This window comes from Neopsephotus bourkii, unplaced genomic scaffold, assembly GCF_033783945.1.
Source record: "Neopsephotus bourkii isolate Nb327-2 ecotype Australia unplaced genomic scaffold, CSIRO-AGI_Nbou_v1 NB_53, whole genome shotgun sequence".
NCBI classification, from domain to species: domain Eukaryota; kingdom Metazoa; phylum Chordata; class Aves; order Psittaciformes; family Psittacidae; genus Neopsephotus; species Neopsephotus bourkii.
The window spans coordinates 5,111,088-5,135,177 of record NW_026900570.1 but is presented as its reverse complement, the minus strand read 5'-3'; the positions used below and the strand labels follow the sequence as shown (position 1 = coordinate 5,135,177).

The 24,090-nt window shown below is 38.5% G+C and overlaps 1 protein-coding gene across 1 annotated transcript in view; it reads left to right on the top strand.

The window, feature by feature from the left end:
- VIPR2 (vasoactive intestinal peptide receptor 2) overlaps nt 1–3,524 on the top strand; it is a 47,848-nt gene extending 44,324 nt beyond the window's left edge. Inside the window, exons 11-13 of the mRNA XM_061349544.1 lie at nt 656–785; nt 872–913; nt 2,618–3,524. Of these exons, the coding sequence (XP_061205528.1) occupies nt 656–785; nt 872–913; nt 2,618–2,788 (343 nt within the window). The 3' untranslated portion in view covers nt 2,789–3,524. The remainder of the gene's footprint in view (nt 1–655; nt 786–871; nt 914–2,617) is intronic.
- The last annotated feature ends 20,566 nt before the right edge of the window (nt 3,525–24,090 follow it).

The following is a 24,090-nucleotide window of genomic DNA, read 5'->3' as shown; positions in this document are numbered from 1 at the left end:
AATACAATCAGTAGACTTACGAGATTTTAGCATTTGAGGGTAAATCTGAAATTGCTTCTGAAAATTTCACAGTTAAGATTATTCTGGATTACATTTCCTAGGTACTGTTTGCATACTGTGTGTAGTGTACATAGTAACCATTCAGCTGCACATTTGAAGGAAAATAACACCAATTAATTTCAAAAGAGAGATTTTTCTTTACGTACAAGAAGATTTGTCAGCATGACTGTGCAGGAAGGATTTCTCTCCACTCTGTACCCTTTATGCAAGGTAAAAAGTACCTTGAGATATCTGCTTATGACACTTTGTTGAATAAAGCAGTGGAATAATGCAGTAAAACCCAAACTCCAAAAACACCTGAAAAAGGGTTTTTTGGGTTAGAGAGGCCCTGCAGCCTTTTACTGGCTTTTGGAAGAGTGAAATTTAGCAACATAAAGTATAATATGAAATTGCACACATTAATTTGAGGTTACTATGAGGCTAATTGCATAGTAAGCCTGAAAGGAAAACAGTTTGCATTAAATTACTCTTACTAAGACTGTTTATAAATCTGAAGTTATGTGAGGTTTATGTAAATGACATTGCATTGGATTCTTATCATAGTAAAACAAGAGCTTATCATTAAACTCCAGCTTTTTCTCTTTTATTTACCCAGGAGACTTGCAAAATCCACATTGTTGCTTATTCCATTATTTGGAGTTCACTACACAGTGTTTGCTCTATTTCCTGACCGCAGTTCCAATTATTATAAAATAATCTTTGAGTTGTGTTTGGGATCTTTTCAGGTAAATTTTAAAGCTTTTATTCAAAAGGGGTTTGATTGACCTACGTTGGTGCTGCCTGCTAACTGAGGAATATTGTCTCTTTCCAGGGGTTGATTGTTGCAGTCCTGTATTGTTTTTTGAACAGTGAAGTAAGTCTCATCTTTCCTACTGAGGATGTTAAATGTTGCTTTCAGTAAATGTATGAATTCCCCTGTAACTCTAATCTGATACATAAAGCTGGCTTAGATATTTGCATTCCTGTTTATATAATATATATGTGGTAGTTTCTGCACAACAGGAGAAATTAGTGAATTCGGGTAAAGAGTTAGAGCTATTTGAAATCTAATTCCTTGTAAACCAAGGTGTTAGTAAGTGCATCTTATGTTATTTAGCATGATCTAATTCTAGCTCTGTTACAAGCAATGTCGGTTGTGCAAGTAAGGTACAACAAGCCTAGAAGTTTACCCAGAACTTGAAGCATCATTTAGTAAGTATTTAGGGGTAATCTTCTGACAGAATCTAACTCCCAGAGTGGCAGCAGATTTTCAGAAGTGCTTAGCATGTAGCAGCTTTCCTAATCTCAACTGAGGAGGATACAAAGAATTCCTTTTGATTTCAGCCACTTTTTAAAGTAGAATATACCTTAAACAGTATGCTGTGTCTCATGGGAGGCATCTGCCTGAAGAAGATGCCTTTACATCAAGATTCCCTTGCACAGGGAATTGACATTCAGCTCTCATGAGTGCTATTCTGGTCTCTGAAATTCATGACATGCCTGATTTTTTGGCTGATCATTTGATTCTAAGCTTTAAGTATATGTGATTAATAGCTAGATACCAAAAGCTAATGTTGCAGCACAGGTGATACAGAATGGATCATGAGAGTAGCCTTGGGGCATCTCCTCACAGACGGCGTAGACACAGTCTTTGCTTCAGTTTTGTAATCTTCATAAAAACTTACTTGATACTCTAGAGGGAAGGGATGCCATCCAGAGGGGCATTGACAGGCTCGAGGAGCAGGCCCCTGTGAATCTCATGAAGTTAAACGAGGCTGAATGCAAGGTCCCACACCTGGGCTAGGGCAGCCCCCCGTATCAGTATAGACTGGAGGATGAATGGATTGAGAGCAGCCCTGCAAAGAAGAATTTGGGGATACTGGGGAATGAAAAATGGGACATGAGCTGCCAATGTGTGCCTGCAGCTGAGAAAGCCAGTTGTATCCTGTGTCAAAAGATGTGTCTCCAGGAGGCTGAGCGAGGTGCTTGCCCTCAGTATGAGAATGACACAGACCTGTTAGACTGAGTCCAAAGGAGGGCCACAAAAATTATCAGAAGGCTGGAACACCTCTCCTATGAAGAAAGGCTGAGAGAGTTGGGCTTATTTAGCCTGAAGAAGAGAATGCTTTCAGGAGACCTTATTGCAGCTTTTCAGTATAAAATGGAGGCATTATAAGGAAGATGAAGAAAGAGTTCTTGGTAGGGCATGTAATGATGGGACAAGGGGAAATGGTTTAAAACTGAAAAAGGGTAGATTTAGATTAGATACTTTGAAGAAATTCTTCACTGTGAAGTTGGTGAGACACTGGGACAGGTTGCCCAGAGAAGCTGTGGATGCCCCATCCCTGGCAGTGTTCAAGACCAGGCTGAATGGGGTTTTGAGCAACCTGATCTAGTGCAAGGTGTCTCTGCCCATGGCAGTGGGGCTGGAACTAGGTGATCCTCCAAAGTCCCAACCCAAATCATTCCATGATTCTACTCCTAGTGGTCCCCATTTGACAGCCAGTGGAAAACGTGGAAAAGTTCCTCCCGTAAAAAAACATTTTCAGCTCATCTTGTGCATTTTCTTTTAACACAGGTGCAAGGGGAGCTGAAGAGAAAATGGCGGAGTTTGTGCTGGAAGCAGACAGCAGGCAGAGATTACAGACTCCACAGCTCGATTTCTCGGAATGGATCAGAAAGCATTTCTCAGCTCCACCGGAATTCAAGGGCTCACTCATTTATGCAGACAGAGACCACTATGATATAAATAAGCTAGGTCCCCCAAAACATGAGACACTGTGGGATATATCATTCATTATGCAGCTTGATGTGATACTTTAGAAAATGTACAGTTTAGTGCTTTGCTTTTCAACATGTTGGCATGTGGGAAATTGGTTTGTGCAGCCAACCAGTTAATAACAGAGACACCTGCCTCATGGATGCTTTCTGGGTTTTTTTGAATGGTATTCGTATTAATTCTAATGTTCTCTTGCTGTTTACTAGCCATAACTGTTCAAAAATGCATTTACTATAATGGTCCCTTTACCCTTCAACATGTCTGCCAGATAGATGTATGGTATCCTGTTCAATGTAGACTACTTTGGTACATGCTGAAAAGGTTATGATGGGAAGCAAGAAAATTTCTTACACTTTATTTATACTTAAGGAAACATTTATTTCCTTAAGGATTAGGAAATTCTTTCCCAATTATGGAAAACAGAATAAAAACAAAGAAATGCAAGACTATAATTAACCACACTAGGTGTTTAGTGTGCTAATCCAGGAAATAATGAACATTATTTATACAGATGCAAAAAGGTAGGCTTTTCCAAAAGAAAAACCCTGGCTAATTGTGTAATGACTTTCTACAGAGTTTGATTTAAAACATATTGTTCCTTTCAAAAGTGCCTGGTTTTCTGTTTAGATGCAGACAGTAGGGCTGCTTTCGCAGTCAGAAAAGGCTACTGTAATAGTTTTGATTAAAACATCACCATTTTCCAGTAGTGCTGTTGCAATGACCAGTTTTTCTCTTCTTTTTAAAATCAGAGATTTGTGTCGATCTTTTATTAAACAGTTTTCTGAAGAGATAGTTTATTGCTACAGCAGTCAAGCATAGGATAAACAACTTTGGATAGCATATTACCCATTGAAAATATATTTTTATGTAATATTTTCATTTAAATATGTCTTTAGAACCACATACTTGGCAGCTAAACCAAGGAATATTGCAGTGAAGTTACAGCTCCCATTTAAGGAATAATGTAAAGTGTTTTATCTTAATTCTATTCTGTATTTATCTGAGCTGCTTTAAAATACAGCCCTGACCATGACTCCAGAAAAAAAAAAAAAAAAAAAAAATTACAAGCCCTAGAAAGTTACCATAAAAGGCATAAATAGAAGGAATTCTCAACAAGGGCAAGCCTCTTATATAGCCACTTTGTAAAAAAAACCAAAAAGACATAGAACTGACAAACTGACAGATTCTTACAAATATGCACAAGACATTTGCACTCTAAAAGAAATAAATCAAATGATGTTTAGTTTCCATGTCATATTTAACTATGTCCACTTTTAATAGCAAGTGGGAATAATATATATTTGCATGAGTTCCCCTGATCCGTAAAAGCAATTGCCCTCATACTTCTCATAACAGATTGTATGGAGCCAGCAGAACCCAAGATCCTTGATACTGTCAGTTAAAAGGAAGAACAGCAGCAAAGGCATGTCTTGGCAGGCATGTACATTCTTGAAAATATCACCAGTGCTGGGAATATTGTTGGCAGCCATCAAACTGTCCATACACCTCTTGGTCTGATTTAATTTAGATATTTATCAGTGAAACACTATGTATTTTAGTGGGATTACCCTGGATTAATACAAAGTCATGTCAGAGCCAAGACAGAAAAGGCCCCATGGTTCACATGAGTACTACAGAATGGGTAACATTGTAAATGTTGTATGACACCAGCCTTTCTGTAGTAGGTATCATTTGTGTTAAACAATGATCACTTGATGAATCGTTACTTTGCCAAATTTGACTTTAAAGAAGCTATTAATCACCTCCAGTCATTCAGAGTGTTTTTTGCTGTCACTTGGTGAACTATGAGATTCTGGAGTGGAGTATGCTATCCAGTGACAGTCCCATGGGGACTAAAGGTCTAAAGATACATACATTCCCATATTCCCAAAGGCTTTAGACACAGAAACCACTGCTAAACTTTATTCTTCTTCCTGGATCTCTGAACACTCTTATCAACAAATTTTTAACTGCATGTATATGAAGACACATCAGAGCTTTGGGGGCTGCTCCTATACCTAAATTAAAGACATCTGTGCTTCTTTGTCTGAAGCAGCATTGGGACTGCTCAACTCCCTGAGACGAGACATGTAGAATGTACTTTTGTCCCCAGGTTTCTTGGGTAGAAAGGTGTGCTTGACAAGAATTCAAGCATACTCATCTTTATGTTCAAAGGAAATTCTTTGAGTGAGTTGGCACACAAACAGAATAATAGTCTAGAAACAGAGATCACAAACAATCAGTTCCATCGGTCTGTCTGCATGATGCATCACCAATTGTTTATAATTCATTGTATCCTAGAGAAAACTATCTTTGTTCTAATTAGGCGAGCATGGAGAAAATTGCATTTTAATGATTTCTGGATTATAAACCAGAAAAGCTTAAATAAGAAAATGCGTCTTAATTTTCAATAAAACAGCAGTTTCTGTTAACAGGACACAGATGCATTTGAACTGGATTCAACTTTTTGCATGGGGAGTAATGACATTCAAGACAATGAAGTTGTCAGGGCATCACCATTCATTCTGAGTGATTTCTGTCAGCATTACCTGCTGCCAATGTCTGAGAGACACAGATTACTCTCCAGTCACTAACTATGATTGAAATATAAATATACAGCGAGTGCTGACTTAATTTTCCTCTGCAGAGTCCATTCCTGCTAAGTGCTCAATAAGCTCTGGTGAAATTCATCTGCCCTGGTTTCAGTATCTAAAAGCTAAATGTCTGTCTCTGAGTTAAAGACTCTTTTTTCAGTGCCTTCCATAGTCATCCTAGGGACACAGGCACTTGCTGAAGATGATTTGTCCCAGGTTCAGCTGGGCATCTAAAGTAGGTAAGATGAAACATCCTTTTGCTCTATACTTACTATAAAATGAACCCAGGGTGACTGGCTAGTACTTAGATTTCTTACTCTACAACTCAAATTAAGTAAGATGAATCTCTACAGAAAAGGCTGGTTATCTGGCTAATATTACCCAGCTACTCCTTTTTGACCCAGGTAACCTGTATTGGCCAAAGTTTTTCTCTGAGAAACGTGCAGGGTGATTCAAAAGTGCAGGTAATGGAGGATTCCTCAGTTCATTTGGAAGGGCTTCTCTGTGGCTGACTGCCTTCTCTGACAAAACCAGTAGCCTTATGTTTCATTTTGGTTTGCCTGGCTTCAGCTTCCAGCAGTTGTTTCTTGCTTTGGGTTAGATGTTTTACTTTTTGTCTTTTGCAGAGGAGACATATGGTAAAACAAAGTGCTTTAGACTACCAAAAATTTTCTTTATGTGAAGTCTTTTGAAAATTACTCTTTAAATCATGATTTGATTTCCTCTCTGAGAAACTAATGACAAATATTTCAAATTCTGACAGCAAGGCATTTTCTCAGATATTTTTTATTCTCTTCTGTGTCCGCTCCACTCATAATACCTTCAACCAAAAGAAGCAAAGAAATGCATACACCACTGACTGTATTTCTCACTCCCATTTGCAGCCCAGCTGGTCATACCTTTGAAGTCTTGGACTTAACGCAGTCATTTTCACTGACCAGGAACTGTCTAGTGTCATGCAATGGGATTATTGCTAACATGATTTTTGCCATATAAACTTATACCTTTCTATAACATGTTGGCCTTGGTGTCTGTGTCTGGGTCAGGTGCACTAATGTGCTTTGCAAAATAACCTTAGGAATATGGAGAGTGCCCTTTTAGCCAGAGTGCTGGCTTTCATGAAAGTTTAAGAGTTTGACAGGTATATAAGTGAGAACTCCATGTAGTCTATTCCGGAGTGCATGAGATTCCAACAGTTGCACCTGAACCTCAGAGTTATGGGTGCTGCAGGTACCCAGCTGAGGAACTACCCACTTTAAGCATATGCTGAAACTGTACTGTAGCAGTGGTAACTAATTGGAGGCTAAAGGCATTACAAAGAGCCTTCTCCAGTCAAGCTGGAGGTAGCCTGCTTCACTCTGTAGCATCTACTTCATGTCCTGATTCACCCCAGACAGGCTTCCCTTTGCATTTGACATGATGAAGGGGAAAGCAACAGGCACAGACCCTCAGCAAACCAGAGAATCTGTCTGGAACAGCTTTATGAAATAAGGCATTGCCAAGCAAATGTCTCACACTGCATGTGTAAGGACTGATGACTCACTTGCATTATTTGTCTATTTTGTGAGTTCTAAAATCATCCTCTGTTGACTGTGAATTTGTCTATTTCAGCAAAGCAAATGTGAACAAAGTCTAAATTCACTTAATACAGATTTTTTTTCAGACATCTCTAATGAATGAATAATCAAGCATCAAATATGACTAAGAAAAAGGAAGAATGACAAGTAACCTGCAGAGAAAGCTGCTATGTATATAAGGGGTATTGTTCAAGCAATTACTGTCTGTGCATAGTGATACAGGAAACACTTTTACTAACATAAGTACCTTCACGTTACCATGAGTGCCTACATAGAATCATAGAATCATAGAATAGTTAGGGGTGGAAGGGACCTTAAGATCATCAAGTTCCAACCCCCCTGCCATGGGCAGGGAGGGACACCTCCCTCTAAACCCCAAGGCCTCGTCCAACCTGGCCTTGAACACTGCCAGGGATGGAGCATTCACAACCTCCTTGGGCAACCCATTCCAGTGCCTCACCACCCTAACAGGAAACAATTTCCTCCTTATATCCAATCTAAACTTCCCCTGTTTAGGTTTTAACCCATTACCACTTGTCCTACCACTACAGTCCCTAATGAAGAGTCCATCCCCAGCATCCCTATATGCCCCCTTCAGATACTGGAAGGCTGCTATGAGGTCTCCACTGGCTGTCAGTACAACCCTGACATAACCAAACAGCAGAAGTTAGTACACAGTGCTATTCTGTTGATGAAAAAAAATAACAAACAAAAAGGTGTTCTAACGTGTATGTTACAGAGTATAACAGAATAACAGTTAAAAGCAGGTTTTCTTGATACGGTTTAATCACCTTGTGTTGAATCTGGTTCCACCCAATAACACTAGGTAGTTAAATCTAAGTCAGTAACATTTCCATTGTCAGATAAGCCAGTGATTAAAATGTCCCAACCCCTTTTATTTCCCAGAGCACTTTATTAAGTTTATGATAACCTGCAGCTTTTTTTTTCCTGGCACATTAGTATGAGTGTTGCTTTGAAATGCCTTTTTCATCTTCATCGATAACTTTTTATCTGTCAAGTATGATAAAAGTTAAAGAATATGTAAATGAATGTGATTATTTTTTACAACGTGTACAGACCATGATGTTGTATAGATTAATGTGTGTAAATAGATTTCATACTGTAATTCAGTATACTTCTGGTTTTGCTCTTTTGTTCTTTTCTGTTTTCAGTTTTTACTGTCACATACCTAACAGCCTTCTCTGAGATATGTTATATATAAAGCTGTGAACAAATAAGTGTTTACATCTTTATGCTGTTAGTCATAATAGTAGTTAATAACACCCATAATAAACTGAAGAGGAATCAGAGAATAAAGATTTTAAAAGTTTTGCACAGAAATTCTGTTATTTATGTTTCAAACAAACGCTGAGGCTGCTCCTCCAATGGGAATGGGCACAGGGGAGAGACACACCAAGGCGAGGCTAGCAGTGGTGGGTTGCTGAGGTGGAGCAGTGAGGGAGGTGAGCACACGTGGAAAAAGAGGTGGTACCTAATGGGGCAGCATATGTCCCTGGCAGCAATACCACACAGTGACGAAGGATGGAGTGCTGTTTTGTCATGTCCTCTGCTGTATGTATCTCTATGCATCACAGAAGCTACATCACCAACAGGGGTCTTCTGACCCTTTGAGAAACCTAAGCTCTCATTCTCTCCCATTTTATGTGTGTGCCTGTATGAGCTCTGCCTATCAGTCTGAACCCTTTTGCAATCAGTTATGTGACTGCAAAGCACATCAGTGTCCTTACCCATAGGCTTGTCCTCTCTCCTGATTGCTAATTGGGTAGCCCCACAACCAGACCACCTTCATGTCTGCAGGTGTGTTGTTTTAGGGCTGAGTATCCCTAAAAAAAATAGATCCCTTACAAAAATTCTGGATAATGTTAACACTACCAATGCTGACAGACTCCTGTACGTAGAGTAAGGGATGACCACAGAATGAAAGCATAAATCAGTGTATTAGTGAGGGAAGAGAGTGAAGGAGCCTGTACTCAGCAAACAGTTCTATTGCAACTTCTGCATGGCTATGCTCAGCAGTATCAGCTGCAGGAGTCTCTTAGCTCTGTGTTTGTAGTCACTGGCCTGCAGCCAGGCTTGAATGTTTCACAATTAGTTATCTCTGATTTTAACAAGAGGCTTCTAACTGGGACATTTGAAAAGGTAAAGAAGAATGGTGCCTGGGATGGTGAAAGAGCCAGAAAGCCTGATTGCCTTCTCCTCCTCTCTGTCAGAGAGCTGAACCAAAGAACTGCACCAGACAGCAAAAGAAAAGGTTTTGCAAACTGTGTGTGTGTAAGTTTATATATGGATTATAGAACAAGGTTGCTTTTATAGGCCATCTTATTTTCCCTTGCCAGTGCATGAGCTAAATCCCAGTTTAGCTCCCAATTCCAGTTCCATTAGCTTGTACCCAGGCTGAAGTCAGCCTTTAGGTGACAGTGGCAATCTAAAATGGGATTTACACAGACCACAGGGAGGAACTGGGTGGGCCTGTGTTCAGGAAAACCCTTGATCCATACCATAAGCTGTAGCCTGCTGTGGTAAGGCACAGTCTGGATGTAGCTGCCCTGCAATGCTGTGTTGTCAGTGGAGTTTGGGGGTGGCTTTTACTGCAGTGGCTCCATAGCAGGAAAGAAGTTATTCCACTTTACAACGAGATTGCAAAGGATTGCCAAGGAATCTTGGACACCGCAATGGTACTGAGTTAATACAAAGTTCCAAATAATCAGACCCTGCATGTCCAACTGAATAAAATAAAATGCTTTCTTTAATTAAGTTCTATTTTTTTATAATTGGCTGTATTTTAATACCTTTGTATTAACACCATAGGCTGGGCTATATTGTGAGCTAGCTGACACGTAACTTAAGTTGAACAGTTGTATCAAACCATTTAATAAATAAGTATATGTTGTATCAAACTAGTTATAAATTTTTCACATAGGAAAAATACATATTTTTCTAGTAATCCTGTAGAATATAGTCAGTGCTCTAGGATATTCAGCTAAGTATGAGTGTTGGATCTGGAGGACAAAAGAAATGAAAATGAAGAGCTGTGCTTTATGTTGAAGCCCTTTTTTCTGAGCTGATGCCTTTGTAATTGAGACTGCTTCTCAACACAATCCTGTTAAGCTGTGAAATTCTCTGTTCAGAAAGGCTTTATTTAGCAATAGCCCTCAGCTGCTGCTTATCCCTGGTTTCCTGCTTACATTCTTCACCTGCTCTTAATTAGTGCCTTGGGCTTTGGCTGCCTGTCTCCATAGGATATGAAAAAATACTCTACAAATAATGAGGAAATCAGAAAGCAAGATTATAACAGCATAATTAATAATGGATCCTGACTACTAGGGGACATTTTGTTATACAGAGCTGTATTCGTGAGAAGCAATTTGAAAATTAAAATATAATCTAAGTAATATAGAAAATTGTGTTGTAGAGGATGATTGTGTCTTAGCCCGGTGATGAATTGGACAATTTAATCTTTCCTGCACATTTTAGCTTCTGTTATTCAGATAAGCACCCAAACCATATGGCCTGTTTTAAGGAAGACTTAACTTGACCTTACTACTTAACAGTAAAAACATGAAGAAAAATACCAGTTCCCTCAAATACCCAACATCTTTAAATAATCATTTTCATTTTGCCTGTAAAGACCCTAATATCCTGTTTCTTGGATTAAGACAATAATTTATCAATTTAGACAATTGAAGGTACCATTTTGTCTTATAACATATGGAATTAATATTGTTATTATGTTTTTTAAAAAATCCTTTAGAAGTCCAGCATAAACACTGCTCACGTTATAGCTCTGATTACTTGTCCTCATGCCCCAAATATGAGCTGGCGCCTGCTCAGAAGACAGAGGCAGTACTGGGTTTTTGTCATTGAGGCCCAGTTTATTTCTACCTAGCTTTAAACTTCTCAGTTAAAGTGTTCTATTTATAAATCCTCTATCCTCTTTTTGACTGAATGTAAAGCCAAAAATGCAGCCCAAACACTGATCCTGCCTCTGGGATATCTCATGTCCTGCTGTAATGGGGGATTGCAGTAGGGATCTGCACTAGGGATGCCTGCAAGGGACTGCAGTGAGTTCAGCAAGCTCTGACAGTGCTGCTGCCATGACACACACATTTCCCTCTCACTGCAGTCTGACAGGGTTGTGCTACAGATGTGCTCAGGTTTTCCCATCTTTCAGCTGCTGCTGAAATCTGAATCTTAATTTAAACCGTGTGATCACTAGTTTTATTGCCCCACTCCCATGACATTCAGTAGGAAGGCATTTACTTTAAAACTGTGTCCTAGCTTCACTGCTGTGAAATATTGAATTAATAGCAATGTTTTGAAACAGCCTAATGAGGAAGGGAAAGGTTTTATTCAAAAGGATTAATGTTAAGTAACAACTGTTCTTGGTTGCACGAACGTTAGCAGAAGGAGTTTTTTATGGTTCTGCTACCTGTGCAGATTTCCATGCAAAAGTCAAATATTGACTGGCAGTGCATAAACTGAGGCTGGAAGTCAGAAAGTTGTTTATAATCACCAGAGGAGTGAGGCTTTAAAAAAGCCTCATGGCATCTAAGGAAAATTCCACTTTTAGATTCCTGTTTATATGACTTAGAGGGAGTAATACTGGTATGAGTCTGAACAAGCAGGGGATTAGACCTCAGGACCCATGCACTTACACTTCCTACACTGCCATAAGACTATGGGATCTTAACTGTATTAATATGTCAGTTGTTTTGGAAAGAAATAGGAAAACTTAGAGAAAAGTTACAAACTTTTGCAAATCTGAGAGTTTAAACACGGAATCACAAAAATCATTAGGTTTTCATCTCTTGTCAATTGCTACCATAAAACTCTCTATTAAGGATATTTCAGTCATTTGTTACAGCTGTATATTTAATCTGATATAGTTGCATTGTGCCTGGAAGAACAGAAACTGCTGTTGATGTAGATACTTTGGAAGAAAATGGGAGCACTTTAAAGAGATTTTTAGTTTAAGTTCATCTTCTCCCTCTATTGTACTCTGTATTCATCCCTAGACTAGAAAAGTTCTTCCAATTACCTATTCATATACTTATCCATGAATAGTACAACCATACTTCTATATATGTTCTCCAAATGTCTGGGCTGAATAGTTTATTTCCTCTGAGTTGTAATTATTCATCTCAGCATTTATTTCCTCTGAGTTGTAATTATTCATCTCAGCATTTGGCAACGTTTTTGAGTGGTTTTCATTTTCCTCATGCAATGTGTCATCAGGTTTAAAAAATAGTGGTTTCTTTGGACAATGTGGATACTAAAGTATTTGGTTAGCTCATAGAGTGGAAAGGGGCTTCTGACCTTCACAATTAACTTGCTGCCTAGTACGTTTTAAAAATTGAGACTAACTCAAAATGATAAATTAAAAGAAAAACATGCAGAAAAAAAGGTGAAGTTGGGGAATAAAATGGGGTCAAAAGTAGGTTCTTCGAGGAAATAAGATTTTACTTCAGGAAGGTAAAGGGTGAAGGGAAGATTAATTTGAGGGGCCCCATGTAGTATGAGATGGGTGGAAAAGGGTTGAGGTAGGAAGTCAAGTGCTTAGCTTAAGATCCCATTTGAATCAGTCACTACTTGTCAACTATTTTCATTGGGAACTATGAATGGTCTTTCAAAAAACTTTCTATTATTTATGTATAAATCTAAACTAGAACCTAAATTATCAGAAATATTGCAGTGCATATAAAACCTGAACAGTTTGCAGCTACATTATACAGTCTGAAAAGTTCAGGTATTCAGGTACAATCTACCTATCAACCGACCGTCTACATTTCAGACCTCCTAAATAGAAATTTTTCATATTTTTGGTGACATGAAGGCCTTTTTTTTTGGCTAAGTATGACAGAATGAAAACTTTTTGGAGTAAAAAACAGAATTGGGAAACAGTGATTCATCTCTAGAGATAGAGAAGGCAAAAGCCTTTCACTCCACCAGACCAAGAAAGCATTTTTACACCAATAAGCAAAGAAGGTAATACATCTGGGACGCATTTAATATAAATCATGATTCTTGGTCTCATTACCAAACTTAAACACTGTGGTATTAACTATGTCAGCTGATGGATTATGTTTGCTGTGATTCCCAAAGCCAAAGTCAGTAATGGAAAAATAACATTCTCTAGACTTTCATACGGCTTGAAGTATTTCCACTTTACCAGAGATTTTTTTTCTGGACCCAGCATGGCTTTATTCTTCCATTCCCCCAAACCAAAACACAGTAATATTGGCTTTCAGCCTTTCACTAGTGTCCAGTTTGTACCTGTTTAATTGTTAATGATTCTCTAATGGTACAATCCCTGTAGCCAGAAGGGTGTTACCTGTCATAGCATAGCTCAAACCCAGCTAAGCAGAATGACAGGTTTTTATAATGGCTTATTAATTTGCCTTTCAGATTTTACTTGCAAATAGTTAACATTTTGTTTCTTTATTAATCCAACTTAAAGTTTGCCATCTACCTTTGTAAAGCCATAATTTCAGGCACACAGAGTCAAATTCTGGCAACATAACCTATTGCCTAGCCCAGCCTCAGCTATGTCTCTGCTATTCCTGACATATTCGTTCAATCTGTTCTTCATATTCCTCAGCAACAGGGACAAAACAACCTTCCAAGGCAGAAATTCAATAAGGCTGTGGCTGTTAAAAGTCCTATGCTTTGTGTACAGCCCTTCCTCAAGTGGGATCCACAGAAGACCTGGTATCATAGCAGTTCCTGGCAGGAAAATAATTGCTGCTCTAAAATTAGTCTTCTGCAATATATCTTAGTTCAGTTTCTGCAATAAAAACACAAAACCACCAAAAAACCCCCAAAGTGACAAAAAGCATCTGGATATCTGTTTACCATGAAGTTTTATGCTTTAAATATTCACATTTTCAACTACTGCTCTACTGTAGCTGCCCGGGTTGTAGAAGTGCCAGCATGGTACCAGCAAGGAATATGTGCCCATCTCCTTCACATTCTCTAATGCCCATTCAAATATCTTGCTGAGTACATTTCAAGTTTTGAGCCTATATTTTAGTCCTAAAACATCAGCAGATCTTAAAGAGCTGTTCTGGGGTTTTGCTGATCATAAACAAAGTTTAGAGAAACAGTGCTTGTTCTTCCATGCTTATGCTTCATGGTTTCAATTATGTAAATTATGTATGATCTTAAGAATCTGTTACTAATACTTACTCATCTTATAGCATCTGTTTGTAACTCATCTTTTGCATTTCCCCAGGATACAGTTTCTTCCTTTGCAATATTGTGAATACTTTATGATGTTGTACATATTTCCCTTTAATTTATACAGACATAACTTGTTTGCTGTCATCGGTCTGCACCTGATTATTGTCTCTGGATACATGTTCAGAATGCAGGAGGAAAACAAGAACAGAGCTACAGCTGACACAGGGCAGTCATGAGATCCCTCATGGCAGGGAACTAAAACAGGAACATTAAGTGAAAAGGGCAAGCGCCAATGCAGAGAGTTGGAAGACCAGAGCACGTCAACCTGGTGCAGGAAAGAGCCTTGAGCACCCATAATCATGGGCAGAGCCAAGGAGATATGATCAGAGCCTCCCACAGAGGGGTTTGGAACTCCCTCCTAGTGATCTTGGTGTTGATATAAATTGTCACCCCACTAGAAGAGCATAAGGGAACGGCTTGGATCAGCTGCACCACTGTTAAGGGATCTCTTCTCAAGGCTTTAGTTGATTTATTTCATAGGGTGATTTTAAGGGACAGTAATATCATCTGGGGTCCTTGGGCAGCAGTGGAGACAGCTCTAAGCTTGCAGGATGACCTCCCACTTGTGGGTTCCAGTGGGTTTCTGCCTCCTACATTGGAAATTCTTGCTATCTTTGCTCAAGATTTCTGTTTATTATTTCAATTATCTTCTTGCAAATATCTGTTTTAACTCCTGACATGGTGTTTCAAGTACTGAGGTGACTGTTGATCATGGATCTGATGTGTAGCTTGAGAATATCATGGGAGTTGCTTAAATCAAGATGGCTTTTATCATAGTTAATTACTAAGAACTATTCCATAACACTCCCCCAACATTGTTTTATTACTTTTTTTCCACTCCTACCCTACTGCAGACTGAACTTTCTAAGGTGTAACTTTCTTTTAAGTTTTGGTTGTTGAGCTGACCACTGCATTTTCTAAGCGCAATGTTTCTGTGCTATATAAGATAATGCTTGCTGTAGTCTTAAATTTCCAAACCAAGACATTGCATTTCCTTATTGGCTTCTGGCCTCTGGGCTGACATATTGCTGTCTTGCTCCATGCTGCTTCGCTGCACACCAAGAGGTTTTTGTTGCTATTGCTAGTGACTGGAAGATGTTTCTTCCCCTTCCCAGCCTCTAGATAGCAATTTCCAGGCTGCATATGCAGCTGAAGAAGCTCTGATGTACCACTGTTTTTTTTCAGGATTTCCACACCAGAAGTACAAAAGCTTCATCACACATCAAATTTCTCAGATTTTGCTGTTTCATAAAACCTGCAGATTTGCAAGAACAGATAAATTGCAAAATATCATTAGAATGTATTTGATAACAAAAACCTTCCTTGGTTGTTTTCATTCCAATTTCAATTAAGGTGGAATTAACTTTGTGATGGTATGATGAGATTTAAGACTGTCTAAAGCCACAACTTCTCCTTGTATTCCCTTGCTTTTCGCCCTCTGTAAGGGCAGGAACCAAAAGCCAGAATTTTCGTGTGCTCAAGCAAGCTAAAAAGTCTCACTTTACTCAGACAAAAGTCCCCATTTTTCTGTTGCTTCTTTGTTTCTTCCTGTTGGCAAGGGAACACCTTATGATGCTTCTTCCAATAAGGAATAATTTATCCTTGAAATTGTGTAATATTGCACATTTTATACTTCTGTTCACATATTTCTGTTTTCATCTGTCATGTCCTTTCGAAAATGCTCCAGCAAAACCTTTTGTGTCATCATATGAATAATTTTCAAAACACTTTTTTTTGTCAGATTCAAAGCTGTTTTCTCCCTGTGAGGCTGTAAAAAGATCTAAAGACGATATCACAGGTGGTGAAACTGGAACAAAGCTACTTAATTTGACTAATATCCCTTTCCCTAATACATAGTGTTTAGGACCTCATTGCATTCATATCCCATTCCATTCATGAATAAATCATGGCCATATTGGCAGTATTTGTGGGTTTCAGCTGACAGTATTTATTTCTGAGGGTGACATCCAGAATTTCAATAATGCAGCATGCCCATGTATTGCCAGCTCCGAGTGATTTTGTGAAAGGAGCAGCTTACTTCTGTATGGATCTGGAAAGTGCAATTGAACTGGTTTTGTTGGAAAGGGGACAAGACTGTGATCAGGCAGTTAATTAAGCAATCAAACTGTTTTGTTTACTGTGCTGCAGGGACTGTCAGTTCACATTATTTGTTAGATCAGCTTCACTGGAGTGCAATTGAGCGCCAAGGTTTGGTTTCTGTCTCTCCCCTGGAAAACGGCAGCAGATAGCTGGTGCAGAACAATCATCTTTTTGAGTTCTTGGTCCAGCAGGCAAGGGAAGGGAACCACAGTACTTCAGCACAGACATGAGGTGCACTGCTAATCAATCTGACCTCTTTGATACCTTGGCAAAGGCGTGATTCTGTTTTTGTGCATATCTATCTCAAAAGCAAATCAACCTGAAAATAAGGTTATTTTTAGAGTTGAGCAATTCCTGTCTCTGCTTCACCATACTGCCCTGCAAATGCTGAATTTGGCGCACTGACAGTTAGTGTAGACAAAGGAATGGGAGTGGGAAAACGGGGCTAGAGGCTGCTTGAACCAGAAAGGTCATCCTGTGCCCATGTGTGGGAATGGTATAAAATCCTACCTGTGGCCTGTCAGAGGAACTACAAGTTGAGTAGAGTAAGACCAATAGGAAAAGTATGAACATATGGAAATTTTAGTAGCTTCAAGAGAAAGAACTGAAGAATGAACGATGGAGAAAGAAATCAAAGAAAATAATTTTTAACAAGTGAAAGATAAGATTATACCAATATTTCATGTTAAAAATCTGCAGTGCGTGAATAATTTAGGCTCCTATCAAGAAGCAGAATAAGTTCCAGGTGTAGACACCCCGTTATGCAGAGTGATGAAATATAATTTATATTAATCTTTTGCAGCTCTACATTGAAATATAATTTATATTAATCTTTTGCATCTCTATATTGTCTCACAGAAGTATGTCAAAGTGTTTGAAAAGTATCAGTTAATAAATTCTCCTGGTTTATTAGCTTGATAGAACTAATCACATTCTTCCTAGGAGGAAAACTGAATATTTCAGATATTCTTACATCGTACAGGAAGCCTGTGGCAGTCCAGGATAGAATCCAGATCTTCTGAATCACAGCCCTGCTATTTAGCTATGAATTCAGCTTTCTTTAGACTTGACTTGTTTTGAGTCTCATCTTGTACTCTGAAATAGCCTTCCTCCCCACCTCCCACCACCCAAAGAAAATAAGTTTTAATAAAAAAAAAAAAAAAGATTAAGTGTATGATTTTGGGGTGGATTTAGGAACTTTTGATGAAAATATGCTTGGAGACAAGCCTCAAATTTACCAGCAGACCAGCTGGCTTGACACTGATAAGGAAGTGAGAACACAGAAACTTCAAGAACAGACATTTCTGAGTTTTAAGTCATTATGTTGCATGGTTACAATTAAGGTGTACTAAGTCAAAGTATAACACCATCTATTCCCTTTCTGGATGTCAGCAAGGTGAAATCAGGCATGTGCTGATCTTCTCCTTTTCCAGAAATATGTGCAAGTTTGTGCTTTCTACAAAACCTTTTTTAGGCTGCCCTGGGCTATTCTCATGAAATCATTCTGGAGGAGATAGTCAGTGCAGCGTGATTTTCTTCAGAGCTGAAAATTCTTGCTCTTCATTCCCTCCTTACCTGATTTCAGAGTATCAGCATGATGGAGTCTTTTAAACTGTATGTTAATCAGAGCTTTGGAAAAAAAAAGTAAGACCATAACATTGTAATGCATTCCATAGTCCAGACTGCAGCTACCCCAGAATCCCCTCTATATTAAGTTTCCTGATCTTTTACTTCTATCTTACCCTTTTTTATTTTTTTTTTTCAAATTGTAATTGGTCTAGATTATTTTCCAGTAAAGATTTATTTTGTGTTTTAAAACCCCACAAATGTTTTGTGTTTTATGACACGCTTCTTAGAATTAAAAGGTCTAGCTAGATGCATCTCAAATCCTGGCTGACTGTAGTTTTATTCTGCTCTTTTAGCACCTTTTAAAGTTAAAATTAATCTTGCCTGTGCACAGGTTACTACAGCTGTATACAGTGTTCCACATGGAAACCCACATTTTCTCAGATCACTTCTTATTTCTACAGGAATCGCCTTACCAAACACTTCCTGGGACTGCAAGTTCTTCCTTAGAGTAGCAATGGCATTTTATAGTTAATGGTATGACTAGTACACCAGTTTTTCATGCTCTCATTCATTCTCATGGAAACATAAAAAAAAATAAAAGGGGTAGAAAAGATCTCTGGATCCCTGGTCCTGTCCTTCTCTCAAAGGAAAACGGTTGCCACCCTGAATGATGACAAATTTAGCTTTGTCCAGCCAAACCTTGGAGCCTCCAAGGATGGTACTTTGGTTCATAGCAGCAGTCCTTTGCTCAGTGGGCTTCCATCTCATGTTACATTTAATCCCATTTCTAACATTTTGATCCTCAAGTGCCATGTAACTGTATTTTCTGTATGCAACACATCCCTTTAAAAGGATGATTTTTCTTTACTTTGTGCCATCAGCAGGTTCATTAGTAAAGGCCTATATTTCTGGACCAAGGTTTTTGAATTTAGTTCATGATTACTGTTAAATAAGATTAGACTCAAGACTGACTCCCTAGGAATACCTCTGATATCTCCCTTGACCCTAAGTAGGATTCCTTGCCATTTTCATTTTTTTTCTATACTGCTTATGCTAATCCCCATCTTCTCTACCTAGCTGACATTTTTAAACAATCACACACCAAATGTTTTGCACTAATTCAAGTAGATACAGCACTCTCTTTGCCGAAGAGATCATCTGTTATCAAACAAGGGTTTTAAATATTTCCAGCACCTTTAGCTGTGGCAAACTCATATTTTGTTTCCTCCCATTTCCTACTTATTCCATTCCTTAAGTTACCTTTTCCTTACCAAAACAAACAAGCAAACAAAAACAAAAAACCAAAACAAAAAACCAAAAACCCCAAACAAACTAACAAGCAAAAACCCAACAAAAAACAAACAAACAAACAAAGAAACCCACCTTTTTGCTAGAGGACTTACAGTTTTGTGTGCCAGTTAGTGACACGAATTTGTAGTTAGCTCTTTTAATGGCAAGTGACACTCTGACCATGGGCCGACTCCTGTGCTGAAGAATTAGTCTGACTGATCTAATGAAGTTATTCAAGTACATTTCTCAGAAACATGTATGGCTACATGCTGGTAACTACCTAAATGACTAGAAATGCATTTGTGCTTCTTATCAGAAAGGGGCCGTTTCTTAAGCCTTTAGCTCCAGATTTTTGTTCATAGAAACTAGTGGAGATGTCCCTGAAATGTGTGCTATTGCAGATGAGGACAGTTGGTTTACCAGTTCACATGCAGCTATGGCAATGGGAGCATTTTGCTAGAATACTTGAAGTGCAGCAACACTTCTGACCTTATAAGCTGCACACCAGCTATTTCATGTGGTCAAGAGCCATGAATAACTTCCACGTATGCTAGATAACAAAAAAGGAGATCTCAAAACTTATGTGAATGAGTGGGATAACAGCTCCCATGGCTTCCCCTGCTTCCATCTGTTTTGAAACTTTCCAGTGTCCTGTGGTAACACCATGAGTAGTCCTATCGGCTGTGGCTGGCTCATTTCCACCTGAAAACAGCTCAGTTTATCTAGCAGCCCTCCTGGCAGTCCCATGGGGCTCTTCTGGCATTCAAGCATGCTCAAATGATCTACTGACCGAATGCAAGCTTGAGAAGAGTCATCATCATTTTTGAAAGTTCAGGGTATCATTTTAAAAGTTAATTGAAATAATGAATGTCAGCTTGTCCTCCTTTTCTGCTTGCTTTAACTGGAAAATATACAGAGCTCTGCCTGTCTCCAAAGTCAACGGTATGTATAACTGAAAGTATACTTGGAAGTATGCATCTAGCATAGACACTGCAGCCTTGCAAGGCAGAGTGAGAGAAATTACAGGACATCACAACATCAGCTGGTATCTGGGCTCATTGTGCAGCTTCTAGAACCAAGTTTACCTTTCTGATCTCAGTGCCTTTTTTCTGCTGATCACAGCTGCCCAGCTCCAAGTTGTGCCAGACTGGAAGACAGTGAGAGGACTTGGCAAGCTGTCTGTGAAAGGGATGTGTTCCAGCCTGAGGAAAGCAGGAGTTCATCATTAAAGACTTAGTAAATAGTGTCCTGCTCATAAAGAACAAAAAAAGTAAGTAGAATAGCTTGGAATGCCATTTTGAAATGGCAGAAGCCATGTTAGCCAGCATCTGAAATACATTTAAATTACTATAAATGTTGTGAATCAGTGATCACTAACTGCATACTGGAAGGAAACTAATGATATAAAAAGTAATGGGAAAGGACAGAACTGAACATAAGTAATTTTCTTCATAAAACCAAGTTTCCATGACTCATTCGTATACTAACAATTACATGTGTTTACAGACTGAATTTTAAAATAGTCAACTAAATTTAACTGTGCCATTAGCTTTATGTTCTTGCAGAAATGTTTTGCCCTGACAATTGCAGAGAACAGCAAGGTGATTCTGAGAGTAGGTTATGATAACATGTACCCATAAACTGCATTTACTGCTTATTTAAATGTGTGGATAACATTGAGGGTTTTTTCCATTCTTCTAAATATTTGCTTGCCAAGGTGACACTGTTTAATTCACATCTCCAAAGAGCTTTAGTTTTACAGAAGCATTTTTAATCTTTTCATTAAAATGATTTTATTTGCAATGTGAACTGAAATTCCCAGTGTCCTGGATCATGATGTTTAGAGATTACTGCAGCCATACAGGCTAAATGCTGGGCATGATGGTTTTCGCTTTCTCAGTCTTGGTTTGTGTTCACCTGTGAATAACTTCTTAGAGAATAAGAACATAAATGCCATACTGCATCAATTCAGAGATAAGCCCAGGCGATTACTCTGGCAGGAATTTCTGGATAATGCAGGGATAAATCTGATAGGAAAAAAACTGTGGATAAAATTATTCTTTCTTCCTTATGTTCTCCCAATTTGTGTAGTCTAGGAATATCTTGAGTCAGAGTTACATCCAGAATACTTACTACTTAATAGTCACTGTTAGATTTGTCCTCCATGAACTGGACTGAACACAAAAGCCACCAAAGCATCCTCAAAGTCTGAGTACCACAGTTTCACTCTGCATTGTCTGGAACAGTGATATTGAATTTGATATCCCTTAAGTTTTATATTCTGAGGACCTAAAGCAAGGTTTCCAAAACTCAGTTTAACAGAATGACATGAAATCTCGAATGACATGGCAGCGCTCCCCTTGTCGCCCCAAGAGCTGACTCTAGGGTACCTCTCTGCTGTCATTCTTCTAAATGAGGAAGTAATAGGATATTGTCCTGAGTTTGGCTGCAATAGTTAATTTTCTTCATAGCAGCCCATAGGATGCTGTTTCATATTTGTGACCCAAACAGTGTTGATAAGACTGACGTTTTAACTATTGTTGAGCAGTGCTTACACTGATTCAAGGCCTTCTCTGTTCCTCATGCTGCTCCCCTATTGAGCAAGCTGGGGGTGCACAAGAAGCTGGGAGAAGACACAGCCAGGACAGCTGATCCCAACTGACCCAAGGGATATTCCACTCCATATGAAATAGTGCTCAGCATATAAAGCTGAGGGGAAGGAGGGGAAGAAGGGGAAAGGGGTGGGGGAATTTCAGAGTGATGGCATTCTGATTGCCAGGTCACCATTACACGAAATGGAGCCCTGCTCTCCTAGAGATGGCTGAACACCTGCCTGCCCATGGGAAGTGATGAACAAACTCCTTGTTTTGCTTTGCTTGTTTGCATAGCTTTGGCTTTATTTGTGAAACTGCCTTTATCTGAACCCATTAGTTTTCTCACTTCTACCCTGCTGTTTCTCTCTCCCATCCCACGGAGGGAAAGTGAGAGAGCAGCTGTATACAGCTGAGCTGCCTTTTGGGCACAACAGCTATTAACCTGTCCCAATATGGTAAATGTTTTGTCCCTCTGATCATTATGTTCTTCCCAGTATCTCTAGCTTTGCTACATCCCTTTTCCAATTGGAACTGGAGCTGTGAGGAGTGATAAAGGAGTGGGCACACCATTGATTTCTATGATGACTTAATAATGATTTCTCTTTGTTAGGAAATACATATTAAAGGATCTTCATGAAAGATCCTTTCTTAATATTCCCTATGACTTTTGACAACCACTGAGCACCAAGACAGCATTTTCAAGGAATTATCTAAAAGCATCTTTCTGAGTGGCTATGGCTTATATATATGTGGCTATAACCATACATGTGTAAGCTAGGGTTTTATTCACCATCTGCAGTCTTTTGTCAAGAGTAGCTTTCAGAATAAAGCCGACTTGAAGCAAAATGAACCTCGGAAAAGAATACATCAGAAATTTCTGAACCCTATCCACAATGCCTTCAGTTTATTCTTTTTAGAACACCCTACCTTGAAAGCCTTACAGCACAGAAGAACAATGAATTTACATGAAATATCTGAGCAGAAAAAGAACTGTTGAACATAAATCTGAATTCTATCAGCAGAATATTCTTTTCTGTAACATTTAGTCTCTCTTTTCATTACATGGCATAGTAGTATTTTGAGTTCATTGAAAAGTAATTTATAATCAGTGGAAAGCAGAGCATAAAAAGATCAATTTAATATCCATTTCTTTTCACATCCTTCTCCAGATGAACCTTTTTTTCTCATGTAGTTTTGCCCTGTCTTAAGAAATACTGCAGTTACTGTCAAGTAAAATCGAGAAACATAAAAAGAAACCCAACAAACCAAAAGAACAATAAAACCACTTTTTTGCAGTTACAGATTTTTGGTACGGCTGTGCTTGGAGAGCTTGTAACAGAATACTTCTTCTTTCAAAAGAAATGGTTTCAACTAAAATTTTTAAAAATAAATTCTAATTCTCAAATATTAGCCTGAAGTCCTTTTCACTGACTGCCATGATTGGAAATAGTTGAGAGATGGTGAAAGAAATTCCAGTTTATTGTGGATTATCAGAGGAGTTTATAAAACAGGAAAATGTGAACAGGTAAATAATCTCATGGAATTAATTTTAATGAAATCAAGTAAATAAAAAGCAATCTACTGAGGCACTTTTGTAGAGAGACACACTGTAAATGGTTGTTAGGTGGTTTAAACATAACAGAAATCATACTACTTTTTTCTTTAGAAATATGTAATTGTTATTAATAACAGGTAATAAGATAGGGTTATGTCTTATCTTCAGGAACACCTGAGAACCTAAAGAAAGGCTTCCAAAACTTAGTTTAACTGAATTAGATGAACAGCTTAAAAAATATTATGGTACATGAATGTCTGTGGTTGCTTCCCCTCTGCCAAGTCCTGATGTGCCTTGAGAAGAAACTACTTTTGGACCCACTGAACTGCAAGAGCCAGCACTGATGTGGTTGAAGAGATAACCTCTTTAATCACTGTTATTTTGACTAGCCTGTATCCATCTTGTCAAGTCCTCTCAAAGTCTGGTTTAATAATGAAAATAGTGGTTTTTCCATTCTGCTTCTCTCTACACCCTTTCTTCCATGTTACAGATTCTTCTCTTGCTCTTTGTTTTACCCTATATCTAATACTGATTTGTTGACCATTCCAACACACACTTCTTATAGCTATTTTGCCTTTGGCATTTTCATAATTGCCATGCACATATAATACTTCATAATCTCAGAACTTCTGACAACAAGCCTGCAATGATGGAAAGGTCATTTTCTGCAGGAGCATTGATGGGCAGGAATACAGACTTTAATTTCACCTTTTTATATAGTTGGCTTAACATT